This window comes from Camelus dromedarius, chromosome X (assembly GCF_036321535.1).
Source record: "Camelus dromedarius isolate mCamDro1 chromosome X, mCamDro1.pat, whole genome shotgun sequence".
NCBI lineage: Eukaryota > Metazoa > Chordata > Mammalia > Artiodactyla > Camelidae > Camelus > Camelus dromedarius.
This window is the reverse complement of record NC_087472.1, coordinates 75359872-75374888: the sequence shown is the minus strand read 5'-3', so window position 1 is coordinate 75374888 and position 15017 is coordinate 75359872. Positions and strand designations below refer to the sequence as shown.

Below are 15017 nucleotides of genomic sequence, written 5' to 3'. Positions count from 1 at the left end.
TGGCAAATATTCCAATCCACGATCACAGTATGTTCTTACATTTATCTACGTCTTGTCTTCTTTCTTTCTTCAGCGTTTCGCAGTTTTCAGCATACAAATACTGTGCATCGTTTGTTAGAGTCACAACGAAGAATTGCCCTTACTTGTGAGTGGTAAGTGGTATTGCTTTCTTAAGCTTCATTTTCCAACTCTTTTTTTCTTTTTGCTCACATATAGAAATGTGATTAATTCTGTGTTTTAATCTTATAGATGGCACTCTTGATAAATTCACTTATTAACCGGGAGGTTTTGGCATATCTGCTATATATCTGTGTGATTTCAACAGAGATGGTCACGTTGTCTGTGAACTGGAACAATTTTAACTTAACCTACTGATTTGTGCCACAGAGTGGACGAATCTCCAAAGCATTGAAGCAGACGGGGAAAAAGGCAGACACAAAAGATTACGTATTGCATGCTGATGTGTCTAACTGGCTCTGGGAAAGAGAATTCCCACCTATAATCGACACAGAAAGCAGGCCAGTGGTTTCCTGAGGCTGAGTGTGGATGCTGGGGATTCAGTGGGATGACGCCCGAGGGAACTTTATTAGCTGATGGAAGTTTTCTCTTTCTTGACGTTGGTGCTGGTTACTGGGATGGTAGCTTTTGTCAAACTCCATGAGCCTATATACTAAAATAGACACATTTTTGCTTGCAAATGAAACCCGTTTGATACAACAGCTAAAGAGAAACCTGAGTATCACTTCAGTTTGGAGGAACAGCCACTCAGTTTGCAAATAAGTGACAGCTAAACTGTAGCCTTCTAAGAATGAAAATATTCGCGGTGTTATCAGTCCTGCAACGTTCTCCTTGTGGGCAACAAGCAGGGGACTCTAGCCAGCCTCTGCAGTCCTCCCCACCCTGCTCCCGCACGGAGGAGCAGAGTGTGCTTCGGACAAGGATGCGACACTGCCGCTGAGGTTGGGCTGCATCCGTGGGAGCGCCCTTCTGCCTTGATTCCTGACCTTGCCCTTGTCCCTGGTGCATCCCAGTGTGGTACCTGCCCCACCCGCTCAGCCCAGCACTGGGGAAAGAAGTAAGAAAAGGAGATACCCGAGGTTTGATACTTGGGCTCCTCCCCTGTGTCCCCATTCCGGGTGCTGGGACCCCAGATTCCTAGACAGCTTCAGAGACAGGATAAAGCGTAACCTGGGGCTGCTGCCTTCCCACAAAGCACACGATTACCTGGCTCTCAGCTCTCTCACGCTCCCTCCCGGCTGAAAGCAGTGGGCTACTCACAGTGCAGCTACATCTTCCCAGGTCTCCGCCCTCTGCTTTCAGAAGGCTCACTCGCGCCTAGACCTTGCCTCTGGTACCTGCTCCCTCGAGGCTGCCTGAAATATCAACGTGCTCTCATCCCTCTTTCCAAGGCCTCCCACACACAGACATCTGAGGACAGTGCAGGGTTGTTCCTTTGCTCCACATCCTCATCTCTGACCGCCCTCTGTCTTTAAAACTTTATTCTTTCACGTGGTCATTGGGTAGGGACACCCCATTTCATTTCTCCAAGTCTGTAACACTGGGATATGTCAACTGCTTCCAAATAAAACTACCTGTATTTGCTGAACTGCGAACGAGGGCAGCTGGCCTGGCAAGGGACTCCTGTGTCACCCTCAGGGGTGAGAGTCCATTGCCGATTGGGATGCTGACATGTTGGCCTCTCGGGGATGCTGCAGTGAGGGTGTGTGAGGACAGTGCCAAGCCGGACATGTCAGGAGGCTGGACGGGTGATGGCAAGTCTTCAAATTCTCCTCAGGAGCAGGGAAGCCACGAGGGCTGGGGTTCCGCCCCAGTGAAGGGGCTGGGGAGCAGTATGGGTTTCCTGGGTGGGCGGGAGGGTGGGTGTCTGCAGAGTGGTGAGGTGGGGGTGTCGCCCCCATGGCACGGTGAGCCCCTCGAAGGCAGTGGCAGCACACTACGGGGGGCACAGCACACATCAGGCCTCAAGGAGTCCTGGGTTCGAGTCGCAGCTCTGCCACCTGCTGGCTGTGGGACGTAGGGCAAGTGTGTTCCCTCTGAGAGCCTCAGTGTCCTCATCCATGGAATGGGCCTGATCACCCCTCCTATCGGGGCTGTCTGGTAAATGAAATCAAGGCCACGCTAGTAATTGCATGTCAATATTCAGGATAACTTCGTGCCTAATAGTCAATGACTGGATGCAAGTGAATCGGTGAACGCTTCACAACAAACGTCTGAGGAGTCAGAGGGCACAGGCTTGGGCCTGGGGCGAAGCTGTGGGAGCTGCCCAGGTGCGTGCACCCCTCAGCCAAGGCCCTGGCACGTAGCAGGGCCTCAGAAAGCACTTGCTGAGACGGGTTGAGGGCTTTTGTCGGGGGAAGCCTGTGGGAAGCCCGGGGCTGAGGGCAGCAGGTCCTGTTTGCCCTGTGAGGGAGGAGGATTTAGGCCGCCTCTGATGTGACCATCCTCTGCTTCTGGGGGACCCGCAGTCTGTTCACCTTCCCCAGGCCCCCCCTTCCTCCTTTCCCCCAAGGCTTCCCGTCTGCTCTCTTCCTCTCTGCCACCCTGCTGTCAGCACTGCCCCCTGCAGAGCCAGGGGAGCAGGGCCCAGGCAAGGAGAGGACAACCGCAGGGAAGAGGGGAGCAGGGGATAGCGCTGCAAGCCTGGAGGCTCGGGGAGGTGGCGAGGCCCCAGCACCCCACCTCTGAGGGCCAATTTCTCCTCCTTTCCAGATGAGCTGCCGTACCTCAAGTGCCTGCTGCACACAGCGCTCAAACGGACGCCTGCGGCTTTTGGTGAGCATCTTCCCCTTGCCCCTCAAAAGGCAGGTGTCTGCTCTGTGCACAACAGGGTCTGGGAGGTTCCCAGGGCGAAGGAGCCAGAAATGTTGACGTGTCATTTACTGTGCCAGGGCTGGGGTCCCAAATCCCAGACCCTTCATCTGGAAAGCAGGACCTGGGAGGGGACTCAATTTATCAGAATCAAAGAGTCCGTGGGGTCAACCTCAACCCAGCAGCCAGGGAGGCAGAAATCAAAGCACCAAGAGGGCGGAAACCCACCTGTAGCCCATGCTTAGGGGAGGGCCCGCACCGAAACATCTTCCTCGGGGGGAGTGACCAGGCCGACCCTCCGACGGGCTGCACTAGTGGCTCAGGGCTCTGCCGTGGCTCTCTGGGGATCCTGAACCATTTTTGAGCGAGGGGACCCGCATTTTCGTTTCCAGGGGGCCTGGCCAATGAGGTAGCGGGGGCTGGGTCAGGACTCAGGTCTGGCTGAGAGACGGGCAGCTCTTCTCTGGGCAAAGAGGCAAGTAGGTGGTGGGGGCGAGGTCCTTATACCACTCTCTCCCTCCCCTCAACCTGAGGCCTTGTCCTCCAAGCTGTGGACATCACTGGGAGTCCCAAGAAAGCCCCACACAAGGCCCCTTTCTACAAATGAGCCCCTTCCCACGGGTCCAAAGTGGCTCTGCCCTCACTGTCGTCCACCTGGGGAATCAGTCCTAGCCCAAGCCAGCAGGCGTGACCCAGTCCTTGAAGGCACCGGGACCTAGGCCGGGCCTTGGCCCAACTGGGAGAGCCTTGCTTCCAGTGAAGAAGGGCCCAGAGCCTCCCGAAAAGCCTCGGGTCAGGGTCACGGCAACAGGCTGTCCAGGTCTGCATGCAGCTTCACTTTCAATAAATTGACTCTCAGCAGTCATGGCTTCCCTTCTACCTGCTCGACGGGTGGGAGTGTCACTGAGGCCTTCCTCGCTGTCCTCTAGACTCACTCGGTCTGAGGGATGAGCTCCTGAAACGGCGGAGGGCGAGGGGAGGCTTCCCGGAGAGTGACTCCGAAGACTAGGTGGCGGAGGCAGGTCCTGCTGGGTGTCTGTCGACCCTGTCCCTTGGTGGGAGGGACCGGCCACCAGCCCACAGCTCTCCACCCCATCCCTGCTCCTGCAGAACCCCGTTGGTGTCTAACTGGGGCCCCACCGTGTAGGAAATCACGAAACCGTGTGGTCGGAGCCTCTCACAGCTCACGGTCTCCACGCTCAGCGGGCACCCGCGCACCTCCCAGGCCCTCCCCACGCCTCCCTGCTCTTTAGGCTGAGGCGGCCTGGCCTCACCTGTCCCAGAGGGCCCGAGCACCTGCCACACCTGCCCAGGAAAAGGAGGCAGAGTCCAGGCTGATTTTGCAACTTTAATGAAACACTGATACCAAAACCACGACAGCACGACAAAAGCACACGACGAAAGCGGGAAGGGCAGAGAGCGCTGCATCTTGCAAGCCGTCTTCCGTGGACGGTGGACAGGGAGATGCTCCTAGAGTGCTCTGTCGGGAGGGGCCGAGGCGGCACTCGGGCTCGAAGGGGCTGCTGGGCTCCTCAGCGTTGCCTGCACACCCAAGACACAAAGGCCACAGCAGAAGTCCCATGACACGTGAGACGAGAGGGAGAGAAGGGGCAGACCCAGTGTCTTCTCATGTTCTCCTCGTTCCCCCCACGCCCAGGCTTTCCCTGCCTCCTGGCAGCCCCGCCACCCCGACCCCCTTTCATAATCTCAAGGATGGACTCGGAACCTTACTGAATCCAGGAGAAGAAGCTGGCACTGGTCCTGGCGGCATTTCTGGTCCGGATGGTGGAGCTGGTGCTGGGGCCGTCGAGGAGGCTGGTGCTGGCCGCAGCATTGGTGCCGCTGCTGACGCCAGCCCTCCAGGTGGCCCTCCGGTTGGCACGGTTGCTATTCAGAATGTACTGATGGTATCGGGCCCAGAAAGCGAAGGGGATCCGGGCCCAGGCGTCGCCGAAATCTCCGTCCTCATCCCAGGTCAGCAGCTCGACCTGTATGTCGTCCCAGCTCCACCGCCCAACCAGAGCCTCGTCCCCGATGTTCATCTGGGCCCTCATCCGCGCCCTGGCGTGTTCCTCAGCCATATCCACATCCATCGTCTTGAAAGCGTCATCCACGGCCTCCAAGAAATGAGCCCTCCATTCCCGGGGGTCTCGGTTCTGATACTGCCATGGAACAACAGCACCGTCCCAACAGCTGCCCCCCTCCTCCGCTGAGCACCTGCTTCCTGCCTGCCCCTTCCTCAGCGCTTGATGGAGTCTTTGTAAAAATCAACCCAACTGGAATCGGGCTCCTACTCTTCTGCGCCAGACCTGGGATTCCGCCCCCTCCACTCCCTACGTCTGCGAACCTGTGTGAGTGAGTGAATCGGGAACCTCTGTGGCCTCACTATCCTCACTGGATGAACGGCAGGACAAGTCCGGGACCCAGGAACGAACAAGGGACGGGAAGCGCCAGCCCCAGGGCCTGGCCCTGAACAGAGGCTCCACGTTACCTGGGCGATGAATCTCAGCACCCTCATCTTGCTGGTCTCGTGGTGGGCTCGCAGGCCCCAGAGGAACTCATACTCAGGGGGGCTGCTGTTGGGGATCTTCTTGTACTCCAGGTACCTAAGCGAGACAGAAAAAGAAACCTGCCGCCAGCCACACAGACCTGCTGCCGCACGAATGGCTCCCAGGCGGCCCCTTCCCAGCCCGGGCTCCTGCAGGACTGCCCTGGCCCTCCAGCCCTTGCCTCCTTCCCAGGCTCGCTCCCGGGCTGTCTGCTCTGATGATGAGGCCTTCACAGCCTCAGGCCATTGGTCCTGCCCAGCGGCCACGGGGAAGTGCGGGGGGACACGTGTATGGGGTTTGCTCAGGAAGGCCATGAGATTCGTGCCTCTGCTCACAAGGAACCCAGATCCCTGTCGGGTGTGTTGTAAACAGAGGAGACATTTCTTCAGGCCCCCTGCTCTGAGCACAGCCCACCACAGGGGCTCCTTGGTGGCCTGGCTGAGCCCTGGGGCAGTCGCCCACAGAAAATGACAGTGAGTTCAAGATACTGCCAGCCCAGAGCAGCGCACACCAGGCATCCTCCCCATCACTGGTGTGTGTGTGTGTGTCTGGGGTTGGGGGTGCTGTGCTCGCTCACGGGCCTGTGTGAGTGCACACGTGGACTTCAAGCACCAAGGACAGGCTGGGCCTCAGCTAGGAGGTCAGCAGGGCAGGGCTCCAGGCTCAAATGGCCCTTAACCCGCCGAGGCCACGCTCAGACATCCACCCTCTGGGCGGCCTGCTCCTGAGATGTAAAGGAGGGGACGTTCTCTAAGAGCCTGGGGGGCAGGTGATGAATGAGGCGGTGGTTGCATCCCGCCCTCCTCGTGCTCTCGGTCCACACGTGCCCCCTTTTCCCAACCTCCCCGGAACCCTCCTCCCCCAACGCTCACAGCCCCTCACTCACACCGCACACCGTCCCTCTCCTTCACGTGTGGGCTGAGGAACGGCTTCCTCAGGCAGGCCAGCACACGAGGAAGCTCTGGGTGTGAGGCAAAGTTAACTCAGTCAGTACTCACTTCTGCTTCACAAAGTCGTCTGTAATGAGTTTCCTCAGATCGCCAAGGAACGGGTGCCTGACCCTGAGTGCGAGGAAAGGAATCCAGGACTAGAGACACTGGAGGACTGGAGCCCTCCCTAGCAGGACTGAGCACTCCCCGGCCTGGAGAGCGTCCCCATGGAGGCCTGGGCAGGCAGCAGAAGCCACTGCTCAGCCATGCCCCTGACAGGGGTCTGATGGAGCCTCCAGTCCTGACAGTTTCTCTTAGACCTCCTGCGGGAAGAGGGCAGCCACACGAAGCAGAGAGGGGACTCAGAGCTCAGGACCATTTCTCCACCACCCTGGTGGGACCCATTGCACTGTACCTAGTCCAGGACGCCACTCCCCACCCAGACCACCAGGCTACCGCGATCCTGGGGCCTCTTGTGGCCAAGGACACACAGGGCAGTGGGAGCCCTGAGCCCCCAGTCATACCCGGAGCGTAGTCCCATCTTGCGTAGAGCATCCCAGAGGACAGCTACGAGGGGAGATGAGGTACGAGAACTTAGTGCACGAAGGTCAGACCGCGGGCGACCCCCCAGCTGCAGGTCAGCCACTCACCCTCGCTAGCACGGTTGCCGTTCATGAAGATGACTCCCAGAATCACCAAGAGGAGGCTCAGCCTGGGAGTGTCCTTGGTCCTGAAGGGGCGGGAAGAGGGATCCTGTCCAGTAGCCATTTCCCCGAGAGACCACAGCCGGCTCACCCACCTTGCCTCGCCTCTCCCAGACCGCTGCACTACCGGGCAGTCCCTCCCACTCTGCACTGCCTGCTACCTGATCCAGACAATTCACTCCCCCGCCTGAGACTGAGTCACTTCGTCCATCAAGGGAGGATGCGAACACCTCTTCCCAGGGTAGCGCCGAGGATGGGCTTAGGCGGGGAGCAAACGCTTGGGAACCACGTCCAGAGACACAACCAGCCCTTCCCTGCCCTCGGCTCATCGCATCGGGAGCCCAACTCGACGGGAGGCTCCCCTCAGGGCCACTCTGCCAAGCCCTGGCCAGGCGCTGACAGGAAGAGTTGAGCAAGAGGCCTGTTTTCCTAGGAACTTGGGGGAAGGGTGGGCAGCGGTGAAGCCTGGAGAGCAGCAAGGCCTCGCCCCAGGCTACTGCCCCTGCCAGCCCTCAACTACATGGCCCTGCTCACTGTGGGTGGGAGCTGGGCTCTGCCCTCCACCCTGTTTTCCTGTTTTCCTGAGTTCGGTGGGGAGGCACCACCAAGGAAGGCCATCACCCTCCTGCCCTCTCTCACTTTCCCAGGAGGCGGGCTGAAGAATCCCGGGTGCAGACGAGGATGTAGAGGTGTTCTTCCTTGTCGATCTCCTTCAGGTGGATCCCGAACTTCTACGTGGGGGACAAAAACAGAACGTGAGATCAAACGTCCTTGCTGGGCGTCCTGCCTGCAGGCAGCCACTCAGTTCCCCGTTAGAACTTTTCCTCAGTGGGGAACCCAAAGCCCTGGGCGTGGACGGAAGGAGAGGGGCCACAGAGGGACTGCCCTGTGGGAGCTCTGGCACCGCCGGCTGAGGCAATGGGTCCCACGTCAGGAGACAAGACATGCTCGGAGAGGAGCACGAGGGAGAGGCACCTAGGGAAGGAGGGACCCAGTGGAAGCTCCCGTGTGCAGAGGCCAAGGAGGGCTCCCTTCCACAGCAGAGCTTCCCCACATTGGGTCTCGGGGGCTGCAGGGTGCAAGGTTCCCTGCTGCTCCTGTTCCACGGGGCTGCCCCCTCCCCCGGCCCCGTGCCCACCTTCTCCAGAGTGTAAGTTGCTCGTTCAATGATCTCAGGGAAGTGTTCGTCGTATTCTCGGATGACGTCCTTCAGCATGTCTGCGGGAGAGGAGGGCGAGGAAAGCACCGGGCTGAGCAGGGGCCACAGGGCAGCAGCCTCTCGGTCATCCCTGCTGAGGGGGGCGCAGTCAGGCAGGCCCCCACACTGTGCACCCGGAGCGATCAATCAGCCAGGGCCCGATGGGTGCGGGCAGGTGATGGGAGGCCCACAGGACAGGGCTGGGGGAGGGGGGGGAGGGCAGAGATCAGGGAGGGGCACAGGTTGCCCACCTGAGCGCTTGATGGGGATCTTCTTGTAGTCTTTAATCATCAGATATTTCACCAACTTATTTGCCTGGAGAAGGAAGAGCACATGGGGGATCAAGGCGTGGGGGACCTCAAAGAACTGGCCCCCTGGGGAGGAGGAGGGAGATGGGGAAAGGCAGGCTTCTTACCCTCTCTTGCAGAAGGGTCACGTTGCGGGGCGGCAAGCACAGTACGTGCCGTGAGGGTACCTGGGACCTCAGGGCCATCGGGGGCCGGGGGGCTGGCTGAGGCCGCACCGTCGTCACTGGGGGCTGCGATGCCCTCCAGGTCGGTGGGACCACGGGAGGCTCTCTCTCCTCCTCGCTGCTCTCATATTCGTCATCCAGGTGCTTGGACTGTAGCATTAGAGAGAGGACAGACTCAGGGCCCGCAGGCTCCCGGTCCAAAAGGCTTGGCACACATCTTAACCAGAGCAGGTACTTGGAAACAGGGGTAGTACGAACAGCGGATGACATGTGCTGAGTGCTTACTAAGTGCCAGGCACTGAGCCAACCACTCCTCCCTCCAGGCCCGAGGGTAGGGACTCCGTGGAGTAAAAACATGCTAGTAAACGTGCCTTGGAGAAACACGGGCCAGCTGAGAGAACAAGAGGGCAGGGGGGGAGGGGAGCGGAGGGGAGGGGAGAGGCGGGGCACAGGAGAGGAGGAAGCAGAGGGAGGAGAGGGCAGAGAAAGCAGGAGAGCCAAGGGGGGCTGGGGACAGCAGGGAGGTCTCACCTTCTTTGTCCTCTTGCCTCCAGTCCTGGCCCTGGGCTCAGCACTCTGCTGAGCGGTGGCAGCTGCCCCCTCAGGCTCAGGGATGCTCGTGGCCATCTTGGCCTTGGCAGCGGCTGTTGCCGCCACATTCTGAGGCTCCACCCACCGAGTCTTGGCCAGAGCCTTCCCAGACTTGGTCGTCTTGGGCCGAGTGGCTGCCCCCTCCCCGGCAGAGGCCGCCTGCGGTCCCCCGGAGGCAGCACTGGGGCCCTCTGTGGCAGCCTCTTGGGCTGGGGCGGGTCTCTTGGGGCGTGGGAAGGCCATGCCACTGACACCTGCCGGCTGGCTGAAATCAAAGACATCGTTCTGACCCAGGAGGGCTGTCTTGGGCCGGGTGGCCTCTGTCCCACTGGTGCACGGGGCCTGGGAGAAAACACAGGCCGAACTAGGGCCCTCGCTAGCAGCCTCCTGGCCCTGGGAGGATGTCTGGGGCGGCGTGGAGGTTGCGGGAGCCCCGGGGGCGGCCATCTCGCTGTTGACTAGCATCTGGGAGCTGTGCGGAGAAGCGAGGCTTGTCTCAGGGGTGGCTGCCTGAGCCTCGGGCTGGGCATCTCCCCCTGAGGCCTGGCCTGTGGCCACTGAGTGGTTAGCGACCACCTGATTGTAGGTGGCCCGGGCGGCAGCGGCAGCGGCCCGAGCAGCTTGGTTGGAGGCGGCGGCACGGGCTACGCTGGCAGCACGGGCGGCAGCCTCGTTGGCAAGTGTTTCTGGATCCAGTCGAAATGCCTCCATCAGAGTCCTGGCCAGCATAGGGTTTTCCAGTTCCCAGGGCTCATTCTGCAAGACCAGGGAGGGGAGGGGAAGGCAGACAGCTCCACAGGCTCTCCCTGTGCTGGCCAGCCTCCTCTCAGGGGCCAGCATCCCCGACCACCCCCACAGCCTCCCCAACCCCTGTTCTCCCAGCAGGAGAGGGAAGGTTTGGGGAAGCTGGGCAGTCCTTCCCCATTCAACCCTCTCCCTTCACCCACCCTCACCCTCAGCCTCCCTGGAGTCACAGGAGAGAAGGCCCAGGGCTAGCAGGTGGCCAAGGGGCCTCACCGCTAAGATGCGGAAGCCTGGACCCAGGCTCCCAAAGGCTCTGAGGATACGGATGTCAAAGCTGGTGAGGGCGCCGTAGCCTCCAAAAGCACCAAATTCTTCATAGTCGTTTCCTTCAGCCATCTCTTCCTCCCCGACGTCATCGCTACCCTCGTCCATGTCTTCCACGTTGTAGCCTTCGGATTCCATGCGGTAGCTTCCCTCAGCCATGCTGGGGGTCCCAAGGAGAAGAGAGCTCAGCCTGAGAAAGCAGGGGGAGGCCTCTTCCGGGGGAAGGGGCGGGATCCCTGGGAGGTTGGGGAGGGGGCAGCAATCATCAGGTTACCAGGCAGTAGGTACAAGGGGGTGGCGGAGTGAGGGCTGCAGGGGGAAGAGTCTGTCAGAGACAGAACCCCAGGAGAAGGATAGGGGAGGTCGGAGGAGACCCGAAACTGAAAGGGGACTTTAGGACAGGCAGGCTCCCCATCCCAGTGGCTGGATTGGAACAGGGGGTGGACTGGCGGGCATGGGTCCCAAGAGTCACAGTGGGGATGCGTTGACAGAGGCAGAAATAAAGCGCTCGAATTTAATGGCTGGAGCAGGGGGCTAGGCTGCGGGCGGGGGAGCAGGTGAGATGAGAGGGCTCAGAACACGGGAGCCTCGGGAAGCTCTGGGAAAATGAATCGCAGGGACCCTTTGACTAGGTCCGGGTCGGGGGAATTCAGCTGATCCCGACCGGTCTAGGTTGGCTTCATATAGGACCGCTCCGGGTGGATGGGGTGGGGTCCTCGGACCAGGTGAGGCTTAAACTGGAGCGACGGAGGTCTCAAATGCAACTCCAGGAAGGGGGCAAAGCGGTCAGCTCCGCTGGAGTGATCTCTGAGCTCACCGTGCTTGGGGTGGGGGTGGGGCCTCTGCTCTCAGGAAGCCCAGCAGGCAGCACACTGGTCTGCTAAAGGGGTTCAGAGGGTGGGCTCCGGTGCAAGCAGGGCTCAGGTCGTGGAGCCAGCGTCTGGCGGCGGAGGTGGTGGAGCTGGCGGGGCGCTCCTATCTAGACTGCGGGTCCAACGGGTTCGGTTCTGCGTGCTTGGGCTTTGTTCAGATCCGGGGGTGGGGGTGGGGAGGGCGCGGCGTACCGGCTTCCACTCGCCCTCTCCTGGTCCTGCCTGGGGCTGGATCCTTACCTTCCCTGGAGCTCCAATGGCGTCCGTCCACAGCACCAGGAACCCCGCAGCCGCGCCCTCGCCTACTGCTGCCAGCACAGCAGCTCCGACCACCCCGCCCCTTTGCTCCGCGCACCCCGGGCGGCTGGGCAGCCTGCGCATGCGTCGACCCCTCCAGCCGGCCCGCTTTCCCAACAAAAGCCCTTTCCAGTGGGTCCCCAGTGCGCATGCGATTCCGCGAGTGGGTGGGCGGGATTGGGGGGGGGCGTTTGCTCCTTCCCGCCAGATTCCCCTCTCGCGCCCCCCACCGCAGGCCCTGGAGTTCCGTTCCACCCATCCATCACCTACCCTCAATTCCCCCACTTCTGCACAATGCTTCTCAGCCCTGCCCTCCCCCTTGCCTCCAAGTTGCTCCAGTGTGGTCTGGAATACACTATGCCCCTCTCCCCAGCATGACCCCCTAGCTCACCGGTAACAGAGGTCTCTAGCTGAGTCTCTAACTGCAAGGAGAGAAATGGAAATGGGGAGAGGATGCCAGTTCCCTTTGTGTTCCCTCCACTATCCATCTCTGGCTCCCAGACACCCTGGGAACATCGGCTTCCCCTGCACTCTTTCTGCAGCTTGTGTGTCCCAGCCCTTACTGTGCTGGGCGTTGTCTTCCTCTCATAGCAGCCCCAGGGGAGGCGGGGTGGATGTCACCGCCCCCATTTTACAGATCGGAAAGCCGAGGCACAGACAGGCACATGACAAGACCGTGGAGCCAGGAAATGAAAAATGCAGAATGGGGGCCCGGGTCTTCCTGACTCCCAAAACCCATCTTCCACTCGTGCTGGCCCCGGAGGCTGAGGCACCCTCCCCTCTTCAGTTTGAGTAACGGATCCACCCCACCTCCCCTGCCCTGGTCAACATCTGTCCAAACAACCAAGGTTTGTGTTCTCTGAGACCTAAGCTCTTGCTCTGCATCTGGGGGGACACAGGGAGAGGCCCCAGCCCCTACCCTCTGCCTGCTCTATGTGGGTCCGTCCAGGTGTGGGAATTGCCCCTTGGGGTCCACTCCCTGCTCCGACTGTCCGGCTTCTTCGCTGTGACTGGCACAAACGCGCTGCCCCTGAGGCCTTCCTGGTGCCCACCGAAGTGGCAGGACAATCGGGCACTTGTGTGTCTGAGCCATGGCAAGCCCTGATTCAGAGTAAATGTTTGCCCTGGTTCCTTCCAGGCCTGAGGCCTGGGGCAGCTGTGATCTTGTGGGTAGAAGCTGGGCTGGACTTCAGGATTCCATGGATGGAGGGTCGGGCCAGTCTGTCGCTAGCTGTGCGAGCCCGCTCAGGTCACTGGACATCTCTGAGCCTGGCCTCTCAATATGCAAAATGGGAAGCAAAAGGAACACTTAACTGGGGTCCTACCCAACAACACACACGCTGCTGCGTTTCCAGAATGACTGGGGAAAAATGCTCTGTTCCCATCTCAAATTGCACCTGTATTTTTTTTTTTAACGAACAAGCAAACAAAAGTGGACTTTTATATTCATTTTTATGTCAGCCTCTCCAGGACCCCTGTGTCTGAATGGAAGCTATTGCTAGGACCACAGCTTTTGCTCTCCAGTGACCAACATCCATTCTGCCTGGCTGGATGGCTTTCCTCAGCTGTTGCATAGCAACCGCCCCTGTCAGCTGCCTGTGCCTCTCCAGCCCTTCCTGTGTAAAGCGTTTCTGTGGGAGGCTGCCAGACCTTAGAAACGAAATCCTTGATGAACTGCTATATGCTAATAGAAGATGCTATGTTCCCATCTCACTCTGAAACTGCTTTGTACAAAATCCACAGCAGACTTTTATATTCGTCTTTGTTTTTTATTCTTATTTTTCTTTATCCTTTTTTTTTTTAAAGTATCATTGACATATAACAGTATATTCGTTTTGGATGTATAGCACAATGATTCAATATTTGTAATTATTGTGAAATGATCACCACAGTTAGTCCAGTTAACATCCATCACCACGTAGAGTTTTAATTTTTTTCTGATGATAACTTTTATCATATTCATGTTTGGATCAGCCTCTCTATGTGCCATATACCATATAATTAAATTTGGTATTATACGCTAATAACTCCAAAATCTGCCACCCTACTTTGAACTTCACCTTTGAGATCCAAACCCATATATTCACTTGTCTACATGACATCTCCCCTTGGACGTCGCCAGGGCTCCTCACGGTGTTTCTGTCTCACTGTGGTATTGGTATATCCATCCCTCCCTCACACTCACATCCCCTGTCTTTCTTGTTTTTAAAAGTCCCATCTTCACAATCTCAACAAATGGCACCATGATGCACAGTACTCACTTCGAAAAACGAAAGTCACCTACCACCACTACCCCTTTCTCGTACGTGGCACCCAGATGGGAAACCTTTGCAGCTCTCCCAAGCTACCTCTCTGTGCAGCTCTCTTCCTGCCATTACTCCCAGAAATTTCTAGTCACGTTGGCCTCTTGGAATTCTCAGCTCTGTCTCCCTCTCTCAGGTTACCCGTCGAGCTGCGTTTGCGTTCAATCTCCCTGTGCTGCAGCCGGTAAACTCTGTCCAGGGAGAAGTTGTGGGGAACTGAGCGATCCAAGGAAACACCTCGTTAGTTTCCGTTCTCTTCGGGATCACTGCCGTGTGGCCCATGGTGCCACGACATAAAGCTTTATAACTTTTTCGGTTTATAGATACTTAGGTGGGAGAGCAGATTGGATTCATGTTAGTCCATCGTTGCTGGAAGCATGATAGCACTTAAATTTTTTTATGTTCAGACACTTTCACTGAGCACTGTGCTTTTAAGATATATCCACTCTGCTATGCATGGGTCAAAGTCTAAGTGACCATGCACAGGTAACACGTACTGTGTATTCATGACATTTCACTTATGTGTTCCCCTGGAGACATAAAATCGTACTTCTTATATCAGGCAATAAAAAGCCATTGAAGGTTTCTAAGCAAGGTGTTGTCATATTGGGTTTTATGCTCATTTTGTTAAAAAGGATTTTCTGGAAAAAGGTGCAGAGACTTGTAGAGCGGCAAGAATAGAAAAACCAAGAAACTGATTAGGAGGCTCTTTTCATCAGACTGGGGAGAAAGAATGCTGACTCTTACAAGAGCCCACCAGGAAGATGGAGATGCTTGTTCACCATTAATTTCTTGGGGAGTTCCTTCCTAGTTGGTCCTAAGTGGTCTGCTCCTCTTTTCTGGATTTATATCAGAATGGCAGCACTCTTCTGTATTCCTAGGAATAACAGTGATGCAAAAGCAGGTCTACTGGCAACCAGAATGTCTGTTGATATGAGGGCTGGTTCAGGCTTCCTGAATTCCATTGGTTCCTCACACCTGATTTTTTTTTTTCTCAGGGGTTCATGCACAAACCTCACATGACATGAAGCCTGTTTCTGATTCTTATGCTGGTTCTCACAGAAGCAGTGTATCCTCATTTTCTCTCTCAATACTTTGACTGTAACGTTTATGCTGCCCAAAGGGGCAAATACATCCCTTTGCTGGCCCACTGGCTTCTTCTATTCTTTGGTTGTACCAGTAACAGAATTGATCATTTCAGGTCT

At 57.7% G+C, this 15017-nt stretch overlaps 1 protein-coding gene and 1 non-coding gene across 3 annotated transcripts; both read right to left on the bottom strand.

Annotated features, from left to right (window-relative positions):
* Positions 1-4158: 4158 nt before the first annotated feature.
* LOC105104864 (melanoma-associated antigen D4) lies at positions 4159-11597 on the bottom strand. 2 transcript variants are annotated; one of them, XM_031445164.2, is made up of 13 exons: positions 11453-11597; positions 10290-10500; positions 9213-10028; positions 8625-8831; positions 8461-8524; positions 8150-8229; positions 7651-7742; positions 6958-7037; positions 6832-6874; positions 6377-6439; positions 5321-5435; positions 4556-4991; positions 4159-4371 (listed from the first exon to the last, which is right to left on the bottom strand). In XM_031445164.2, the coding sequence occupies exons 2-12, from the start codon at positions 10497-10499 to the stop codon at positions 4557-4559; spliced, it is 2205 nt and encodes a 734-aa protein (XP_031301024.2). In that variant the 5' UTR covers position 10500; positions 11453-11597; the 3' UTR covers positions 4159-4371; position 4556. The 2 variants fall into 2 exon arrangements, with proteins under 2 accessions (XP_031301024.2, XP_031301022.2); XM_031445162.2 differs by having other exon boundaries at positions 4561-4991; positions 11453-11596.
* LOC116151112 (small nucleolar RNA SNORA11) lies at positions 5663-5790 on the bottom strand. The gene has a single exon (XR_004134895.1). It is a non-coding gene; the product is annotated as a small nucleolar RNA SNORA11 (small nucleolar RNA).
* Positions 11598-15017: the final 3420 nt, after the last annotated feature.